The following is a 10,899-nucleotide window of genomic DNA, read 5'->3' on the forward strand; positions in this document are numbered from 1 at the left end:
CTATGGTTTTACTAGTGATACTGAGATCAAACCTCAGTTGGTACTATCAAACACAGTTTGTTTGGCCATATCAAGACATGGCCTCTTTGCACTGGCCAGCTAGCTCAGTTAGAGCATAGTCCCGATGTGCCAAAGTTGTAGGTTAGATCCCCAGACAGAGCACATATAAGAATCAACCAATGAATGAATAAATAAGTGGAAAAATAAATCAATGTTTCTCTTTCTCTTTCTCTTCCACTCACTCTCTAAAATCAAAAAAAAATTTTAATGACCTCTTTAATGTTGGAGGGCTTCAGAGCTCAAACCTTAGTTCTCTAGCTATAATTTTTCATCCAGTCTCTTGGCTTTAAATCCCATCTGCATTCCAATGAATCTCAAATTGACATCTTTAACACAGCCCTCACTCCTAAACTTAGGACTCACATACTCAATTGCCTACTTGAAATCTCCACTTGGAAGTCTAATAGCTATCTCAAGATCAACAACTCCAAAACTGAGCTCCCAATTTTATCCCATGAAACCTGAACAGCTTCAAAAGTTAGCTCCTGATTTTATTCCATCCCAGTTGATGGTAATTTCATCCTTCCAGTGGCCCAAACCAAAAATCCTTAAGTCATACTTATCTTTTTGCTCACCACCTTCAGTCTGCTAGAAAACCATATTGGTTCTACCTTCAAAAGATATCCAGAACCCAAGGTTTCCTTACCTTCTCTGCTATTTATCACCATGGTCAAAGCCACTAAAATCTCTTTTCTGAATTATTTCAATAGCCTTTCAAATGGTTTTTCTGTTTTCACTTTTGAACCTTTTCCCTAAGTCTATTTTCACCATCACAGCCAAAAGGATCCTTTCAAATATGTCAGATAATGTCAGTCATCTATTCATCTCTCTGAATAAAATACAAAGCTCTAACATGGGTTACAAGGCTTTAAGTGATAAGACCTCTAACCTCCTTTTTTACTAACTCCATTCCAATCAAATTGGTCTCTTTACTCTTCTTCAAACAGTCCTGGCAAACTTCCTCCTTAGGGCTTTGGCACTGTTGTGTCTTTTGACAAAAATGCTCTTGCCCCAGACTCCTACATGGCCAATTCCCTCATCTTCTTTGAGCCTTTGCTCCAATATCAGCTTCTCAGAGAAGTGTAACCTAACCAACTTGTTTAAGATTGCAACTCAAACACTTCTCCTTACACTTCTGATCCTCTTTACTCTGCAGTTTCTTTCTTTTATCTCCTCTTAAATCTATATATTTTTATTATTTCTTAGGTTTATTGTTATTTTCCATCCTACCCAGATTGACTATAAGGTTAATAAGAGAGATTTCTCTGTTTTGTCTACAGCTGTATCCAAAAACCTAGAATAGGGTCCAACATAACAAATACTTGTGAAATTCATACGATATCTTTCTTAATTTCTTTGTCCAAGAGGTATCACTTGTATTTCATCGTAAGAAAAATGAATTATGGGAGGGAAGGGACCACCCATGCTGACTGCAAAATGGTATTAACACATAATAATAAATGTTACCAAGTGAGTTTCTTTATTTATTAACTTTCCAGAGAGAAACATTGATTCATTGTTCCATTTATTTATGCATTCATTGGTTGATTCTTGTATGTGCCCTGACCAGGGATTGAAGTTGTCACGCTGGTGTATTGGGATTATGCTGTAACCACTGAGCACCTGGCCTGGGCACCAAATAAATTTTGAATTTTAAAATTCTAACTACTTCATTTAATGATGTGCTTGTGAGAAAAGATTGTCTAAAACTTAGAAACAAGCTAAAGAGGTAGGTATCCTTTCAGTGCAAGGCTAGGCTTGCCTTTATTTTTGTTGTTGGTGGAGTGTGTGTGTGCGTGTGTGTGTGTCTATGTGTGTGTGTTTAACATAAATTAAAACATTTATTATAAGCTAGCAATGTTTCATATTGTGGAGCTTCTACTGGTCTTTCAATTCCTTCAATCTTCTGACAGCAGGCTGTACTGTGATGGCAGAAGAGGTGTTGTAGGTCCAGGCACCATCAGCTTCTTTTTTCATACAGGAATCACAGTGCTAGATCCCCATAGCTTATCTCTTTGTCTTGGTTTTGCCACAAAAGGACCAAGTGTACTTGGCATGCTGGCTAATTTCAATTGTCTCCACCATTTTCCCAAGAAAGGTGCCATAACACTTCTCACATTTATCTCCAATTCCCACCTTCTTGGTGTATTTAGCCATGTCACCACTAGGTCAGAACCCAGAGAGCTAGGCTTGGCTTTAAATTGCTTGGGTTATTTTCTAATTACATAGGGACAAAGATTAACATGTAGGTGTTTTGATCAGTAAAAATGCAAATAATATCTGTTCAGAGGAAGAGATGACCACAAGGTTTATGGTCCTCATGGACATTATTACTAATACTGTATTTAACCCAGCAATCTATTAAATTTCCTGTAAGTACTAGATTTTCAAAGCTCTTTGAACTAATGTAACATCTTACTGATTTTCTCATTAACTTATGAGATGAATAAAATCTTTGACATGTTTTCATTTTATATATCCATGAGAGTTATGAATAAGCCTTTTTGAAAATTATATTTTAACATATTCAATGATCAGTCATCTTTTTCAGTATTTGGAAGCTACAGTGAAATGTCTCAAGGTCTGGAAAAGAGAAGATTATTGGCAAGAACATAAAAGAAGACTATATCATGTTCATTAACACAAAGATTCAATGTGATATAGTTGTCGTTCATTTAAGTTAATTTATAAATTTATCAGATTCTTAACAAAGCACCAAGTTTTTTTCTTGTGTTGTTTGTTTATTTGTGGTTTGATTTTTAAAATATTCTTAGAGTTAATTAAGAAAAAAATTATAAAAATAGGAAACCAATGAAAGGGTAGAATGATAAAGATTACTTTTACCAAATATTAAAATATATAAAGCCTCAATAAACCAAACAATATGATACCAGCACAAGAAAAAGGAGACATATCAATGGGACTAATAGAAACATACCAAGATATATAAGGAGATAAATACATAATCTAAAATATAGCACAAGTAGCAACTCAAAACTGGACAAAAATGCCTCAGCAAATAAGTGAAGTTGGCATAAAGCAGGGGAGAGGGCAATATAGATTATACCTGATATATACTTCATCCTTTCAACCAAATGGCTTCAAGAGTTCACTGTAAAAGATGAACTCATTATGTACTAAAAGAAAATCTAGGAGAATTTCTTTGTATATCTGAAGTAGGGAAGACCTTTAACTATGACTCAAAATCCAGAAGCCTTTACCAAAATAATTGATAAATTTCAAACTCTTTGAAAAGTATGTTTATGCTGTGTATGTATATTCCTCTCACATGTAAAACACTATACACAATGTAAAAAGATAACCAAGAAATTTGTCAAAGTATCCACAACTCATCAAGGATAAAGGGCTAATCTCACATAGTGATATTCTCATTTAGGGATATTTTGACAGGTTACATAATCACCTGGTCCTACCTGGTTATTTAATCATCTAGTGACAAATAGATGGAATCTCATATTGCCAGAATTTATTCTTCTATACACCTGATTCCTTCTTAATAATGCCAAATTAATAGCACCTTCTCTCATCTTTAAGTGCAATTTACAGGAGTTTTAAGTGTGCAACAAGCTAATTATTACTGAGATACTCTATTTTCTCAGTACCGTAAGTATAGTAGTATGATCCAACTTTGCAAGTGCTGCTATTTTCTGTAAGGGATGTGGTTTGGGACCAATGAGAACAGCAAGGATCACCCACATCACCCAATGAAAGAGTGAAGACAGGGTTGTTACAAAGACAAACAATACAGAGAAGTACTTTGTCATCCTTTGCTCCCCTTACTTCCTTTTAGGTCATTTGAAGCTGTAGTTAGAAACATATGTGATTTCATACCAGACTTTGTGATTTATTTCAGACACAGAGGAGAAATTTCTTTAGTTAAACTGTTTGCTCAAGTGTACATTAAAGAGCTGATGTTCACAGTATAGCTGCTTATGGAAATGAAATAATCTGTATTGACACATTTGGAAGTTTCACATCTTTTTCCACTTAACATGCTAACGTGATAATTGCCAGAGTGATGATTTTTCCAGTGACACATCTCCCTTTGTCAATATTTAGACCTGTGTATAGAAAGCTTATCTAACACACCTGGCTAATTTTCACTTCATTTAAAAATAAATGAAACATGTTTAGCTTGCTGGGTTAGAGCAACAACAAAAAAAGAGGTTTCATAAATAATTTTCTCAAAAGACCTTTATAATAATAAGAAATAAGTGTAAAAAATAATTTTCTTCATTATTTGATCAGATTTAAAATCTTAGTTGGAGTATATAGTAATATTATCTTATGGATAATGAGGGTTTGTTGTTTTTTCTTCAAGAAAATTCTTTGAGAACTCAAAATATTCACTTGGGATAGTCAGAGTCAACTCACATTTGGATCCTGCAACTTTGAAAGACCACTCTGGAGTCTGGTTTCTTTATTATTGTTTTGTGATGACCCACTTGTAATCAATCACCAGTGCCTCATAATGACCATAAGAATTTGGTCTTAATTTAGTGTCTTGGAAAATTAAAACTTATCGTCATGAAGCTCTCTCAAGATGAATTCAAGGTGGCCCATCCCTTCTTAATGCTCCAGTGAGTCATCAAAGAAGAGAAGGGCATAAAAGAAACTTAAACTATACTTTTTCCTGACTCGGTGGGGGGTCCACATTACTGCTTTTTAGCATATGAGTCCCTTTGGCAGCAACTGATGATATCCCCCAAGTACCTGAAGGTGCTAAGGACTGGAAATGCTTATTTTAAAAAAATGAGGTGAGTAGTTATTTTCTGCTTGGTGTGTCATCCCCTCATGCTTTGGGGATTTTGATGTTCGTCTCACTCCCCCTTTTTCCCTTTTCATAAAATATAATTGCTGTTTAAAAATGTTAGTCTGGCTTTCTTTTGAAAGTAGAATTGCACTGACAGTAACTGGGTTAACTGTATTACTAAATTTTTCTGGTTTCCAAAGAGTGCTTCAAAAGTGTGGAAATAAAGCTCTTTTTCTTTTTCATGGCTAACAACTTCCCAGCCTTCTAATTTGCTGTCTTGTTGCATTGGAGTCCATTATCTTTGTATTATAGTTTAGTCATTCTGTTTGAGTTTCTATCCTTTCATTCTCTCCTGAATTCTTGCTGAAAATGGCAATAAAAGTAACACAGCTAAGGCTTGCATACAAACTGAAGACATAATGAGAACAGTACTTTCAAAGGAATTCTATCCCACATCACGAGTTTCATTCCAAATATTCAGAATGAAAAGCATACTTAAACTATATTGAGATCTTTTCGACCCTCTCTCCTCTCACCTTCTCTACATTCAAATTCGATTCTACAATAAAGCACATCATTTTTACTTTCACTTGTCTTTAGAGGAAACAAGGTCATGTAAAGACATTGCCAATGGAAATGGGGTCTGTATGGCCAGTGGCCACTGCCGTCATGGCCATTCAGGTTCTCACTGAATTTGGACAGACGGTAAAGAAACAGTGGAGCCAAAAAATTGTGGGCCATTCCTTTATTAAAGTCTCACACCAGCGGACGAGCAAACACACAGGGCTCCCAAAGCCTTGACGCATTCTCAGGTTCCACAACCAGGAGCATCTTTGGTTCCTTCTAGAATAAAAGGTCTCACCAATCTCAGCGGAGCTCTCAAAGCCCCTCAGCTCTGGTTCACCATCTGAAAACCTTCTCCTCCTCTGCAAAACTTGCTTCTACTTCAGCACTCTGCATTCTCTCTGCTCTCCCTGCAAAACTGCCAGGGCCCACAAAGACTCCTCATTCAGCAAACATTAGCAAAACAATGGCCCCTTCCAAGCAGGAATGCAATTCGCAATTTGCAATCAACTGTCCTGCTCTGAGGGCAAGCACATACGTGACTGCCCAGCACCATTTTTTAACAATATAAGTGAGCAAACTCAAAAAATACAAATCTTACAAACTCATTTGCCCAACAGTTGTTTCATAGAGTCGCAAGGAAAGCATTTCCAGGGACCCACGCATGGAAGGATGAGGTGTAGTGGTAGGATTTATTGGAGGCAAAATAAAAGACTGGTCCCAGGTTCCCAGTGTCTCATCACCATCTGTCCCACTGCAGAAAAAGACCAGCCTTGTCTTCATCAAGACCAGAAATAAGGCCAAGTACCAGAAATTCTGCGCCATTTGGTTTAGTGCATGCCAAAGCTTAGTCAAGTGCGGTCCCTGCCCCAAGCCTGCTCTGTTCCCAGCTGTGCTCGGCAGCCCCACACTGCATACGCAGGCTTACCCTTGGAACTCCCCGTGGCTGCAAGGCGGGCATGGTTGCTACAGAGAGAGACAGTGCCAAACAGTGAAGAGCAGGAGAGAGCAGTGTTACCTGAGGGAGAAGCTTTTGTTAAGCTTTGACTATAATACCTTGGCTTTCAAACTGACCAATCTTTTTACCAGTCCTTCCTGGGCTTGCGCTGGGCCCTCTCCTTTATGGTCACCACCTTGGCTCCTACTGTGCATGCCTAAAAGTAGAAGGACCTCCTCCTGTGCCACTTTGGCTTCTACTAAGCATGCGCTCAACAGAGAAATCCTCCCCTACCCCTTTTTTCCCTTCCATAAGGTACCAGAGGACAGGCTATTCCCTGGGGAGATCTTTCCTACCTACATTGGAAGAAGGGGTGTTAATCCCCTTGGGGGCAATGCTGCTATCCCCTGGGGTATGTATGAAGCTATAACTTTCAACCTAATTAAGCTTAGCCAGTTTTGCTTCCCTCTCTTTACAAAAACTTACCTACATAGCTAACAAAGCTCTGAATATTTGGAATGATGGCTTAAGACATCGTTGAAGATGACAATTTTTGTTGTGCCAAAGAGAAGTATATTGCAACATCGGTGTTTTAAATTATATAATAAAATTAGACTTGTAAGTTAAAGCTAAGTGTCTGGACTTCTAGAATTGACCAGTTATTCTGGAGAGTCAACTAAAAAAATGATCATCAATTGAATATTTGCAAGCAGATGCAATAAATAACTAAGGGCAGCCCATAGAATGAAGAACTTATAGTAAAATGTTTGACAAAATATCTCATGAGAAGAATCTCTCTAAAACGTTCCTACCATTCTTTCTGTGATTTCATGGTAATGACACTAGATAATTAAAAATAAGGTACACTTTACAGCAATGGTTCCAATAACCAGTTCACTATGTGTGCTCAAGTTCTTGAATAGAAATAGAAATCCCTGGCATTTCTAACTAAAAGATTTGGTTTTCTACTGACTATTTGGGCAAACTCAGGTTGGCAATAGAGCTATAAGCAGAAACTTTCTAGAGTTTATTTTTGGTTGAAACATTGCAGGTCAGGTAATTAGAGGAATATGAAAATAAAGCAAATACAAACATTTCAAGAACTGGGCAGTAAGTAAAAAGAATGGCATAATTTGAATGAACTACATTATGTGTCAAATACATTGTTTTTCATACTCTTAATGAATATAATTAAGTTCTTTTTTTCTTTAGAAACTATCAATATCTTCCCATAGGAAGAACTATGTGGGAACTCAAATTATTATTACAAAGTTGCTTGGTGAGACGACTATCAAATAAATGGAATGAGGTAATTTAATGTTTAATGCCAGCAGAAAGACATCCTGAACCACTCTTCTTTTTTCTCTCTTTTTTAAAATTGACTTGATAAAGAGAGGAACATCAATTAGTTGTTCCACTTATTTATGCGTTCACTGGTTGTTTCTTGTATGCACCCTGACCGGGACCCACAGCCTTGGTATATAGGGATGGTGCTCTAACCAAGTGAGCTACATGGCCAGGGCCTCACCCATTCCACTTATGGGAAATTTGGATTTATCAGTGGGACCAGAATATCTGAAGTTCTTTAAGTATTGTCCCCTGTTCAAAAAAGTAAAAATAAAAAGGCTTGGAAAAGGTATGTTTGTTGTTGGCCCCTTTATCAACAATTATTTGATTATATATATGTGGTTTTATTTCTGGACTTTCTATTCTGTTCCATTGGTCTGAGTGTCTATTTTTCTGCTAATACCATGCTGTTTTGATTGTCGTGGCCCTAAATATAGTTTGAAGTCAGGTATTATAATGCCCCCAGCTTCATTCTTGGAAAAGGTATGTTTGGTTACTTAATCCTACTTTCTAGTTTTTTTATTTCCTAGTCCATTTGCCCTTTGTTTGATTAGTTATGTCATTTAATTAATTTATAAGTATCATGTCCACTCTGGTTCCTACAGTTCACATTTGGTCCAGATCAGTTTAATCTTCTAGTTTTTTAACTAACTATTAGAGTACCATGTGGGAACACTTAAATGCAGAGTCTAGATCCTCAACAGACATACAGACATGCCTTTCCAATAGACCAGGGGTAGGGTCCTGAACAGATGACACAGTTAATGGCTGCTACACATAGTCATTAGTTTCTTGTGAATCTTTTCAGATATAACTTAATATAAGATAGTCATCTTGCCTGATCCGACAGTGGTGCAGTGGATAAAGCGTCAGACTGGGATGCAGAGGGCCCGAGGTTGCCAGCTTGAACAAAGACTCATCTGGCTTGAGCACAGGATCAACTGCTTGAGCACAGGGTCGCTGATTTGAGCGTGGGATCATAGATATGACCCCATGGTCACTGGCTTGTTCCTAAAGGTTGCTGGCTTGAGTAAGAGGTCACTTGCTTGGCTGGAGTCCCATGGGTCAAGGCACATAGGAGAAAACAATCAATGAACAACTAAGGTGCTGCAATGAAGAATTGATGTTCTCATCAATCTCCCTTTCTGCCTGCCTGTCTCTCTCACTAGAAAAAAAAGACAGTCTTCTTTTTACATATAAGTTAAGATTTTATACATTTTTGTCACTTTATTCATATTCTGTTTTCATTTAAATCTGGGAGCTCTGTCTATATTAGTACATTCAGAGGGTCCTAATTTTTCTTCTACAGTGCCAAGTGCTCTATGGAATGGCTATCCCATGGATTTTTATGTATACTGCTCATACAAGTTAGGGGATATTTCAAAATTAATATGGAGCGATAAAATACCCCTAATTTTTGTGAACAGTGTACTTTTTATGTACAGGGTAGAGCAAAAGTAAATTTACAGTTGTTCACATGGAAATACAATAATTAATAAATAATAATACAAGAATAAGCTCTGTTTTGTGTACTGACAACTGTAAGCCTACTTTTGCCTCACCATATATATATATATATATATATATATATATATATATATATAAATTCATATAAGTCAAAAAGAAAAGACAAATGTCTCAATAGAAAAGTATTAAAAGCATAGGAGCACAGCTCGCAGAAAAGAAAATACAGCTCTGACTGAGTGGCTCAATGGATAAAGCACTAACCCTGTGCACCAGAGGTCACAGGTTCAACCCTTAGTCTGGGCACAAATGAGAAGTAAGCAATGAGTACACAACTAAATGAAACAACTAAGTGAAACAACTAAGTGAAACAAGTTGATACTTCTCTTTCTCTCCCTCCCTTCTCCCCCTACCCCAGTTCTCCCTCCCTCTATCTCTCTCTCAAATCAGTAGAAAACAAATTTTTTAAATAAAAGAAAATACAAGCAACTCTTAAATATCTATTTTTAAACCCATTATTTATAATACTATAACTACAAAATAAAACTAGACAGATGGCATTTTTCACTTATCATACTGGCAAAAATGAAGACATTTGATAACACATTCAACTGGCAGTACAGTGGAGAAACAGGCGCTCTTGTATATCAGGAGTATAAGTAGGTATAAGCTTATTTATGAGTTTTATGCTCTATGGAGAGCAATTTGACAATACCTATCACAATTATTTGTCTATATCCTTTGATTTATTTAGAATGGAAACAATAGGAATGTCCACCAGTGATGACATAATATAGGATGGGGCAAGAGCAGGTTTACAGTTTTGAGTATGCAAAGTAGTTTATTCTTGTATTATTATTTATTAATTATTGTATTATTTTCTATTCAAACAACCATTAGTCTACTTTTGTCCCATTCTATCTCCTTTCTTTTCCTATTTTTTTAAACCCACATCTTTCTTCTTTCTGTGCACTAAATGGGATTTTTATTCATTAACCACTGCTCCATTTCATACCATTCATTGATCTTCACCTTGATGCTAATTACGGTCTTCTCTGGCTTTCCAAACTCCAATATGTTAGCTTTTCAAACTCTTTATAAATGTAGAGTTAGTGCTCTCCATCCAGAAGGGGCATGCTTGAACTCCCATTGAGTTTTCAAGATTATGCGTTTTTTCTCCATATTATTTTCTGAATTCCCATGTGTTTCCAGTTTGTACTTGGTTACGAAGACCTGATGGTTTTCACCTTGTAACCATTTACTTGCTCCTTAAACTGTGTAATCTTGCCTTTGTCCTTCCACTTTGCTAAAGTTTCTCCCTTAAGAGTCACCAATCACATCCTCATCACAGAATTTATGACACTGGAAGATACTCATCTTTTCTGAAAAATTGGACTGTGTTGGCTCTTTTTATCCCTTCTCTTTCATTCTGCCCCATAACGCTGTACCTTCCTGGCCACTCCGGACTTCTGTATCTCCCGATTCCAGAAGGTAAGAATCTCCACATATCTGTGGAGCCCCACTACAGCCTCAGTCATTCCTAAAGCCTTCAGCTCACTTCTATCGTGATAGCTTTAGAACTTAGATTTATGACCCCAACCTCTTATAAATAAGGGGCCACATTTTTTTTCATGTTTACTGAGGATTTCTAAGTGTCTTTCTAGCATCTCAAGTTCCATTATGTACCTAATAAAGTCATCATCCACCTAACTTCCCAAATCACCTTCTGCAACTACCTCTATTTTTTCAATTT

At 36.8% G+C, this 10,899-nt stretch overlaps 1 protein-coding gene across 1 annotated transcript; it reads right to left on the reverse strand.

The window, feature by feature from the left end:
* Positions 1 to 1,938: 1,938 nt before the first annotated feature.
* Positions 1,939 to 2,217, reverse strand: LOC136335356 (large ribosomal subunit protein eL43-like). The gene is given in 1 exon segment (XM_066276624.1): positions 1,939 to 2,217. A coding segment is annotated over 1 exon segment (279 nt).
* Positions 2,218 to 10,899: the final 8,682 nt, after the last annotated feature.

The sequence above is a fragment of the Saccopteryx bilineata genome, chromosome 4 (genome assembly GCF_036850765.1).
Source record: "Saccopteryx bilineata isolate mSacBil1 chromosome 4, mSacBil1_pri_phased_curated, whole genome shotgun sequence".
Lineage (NCBI taxonomy): Eukaryota > Metazoa > Chordata > Mammalia > Chiroptera > Emballonuridae > Saccopteryx > Saccopteryx bilineata.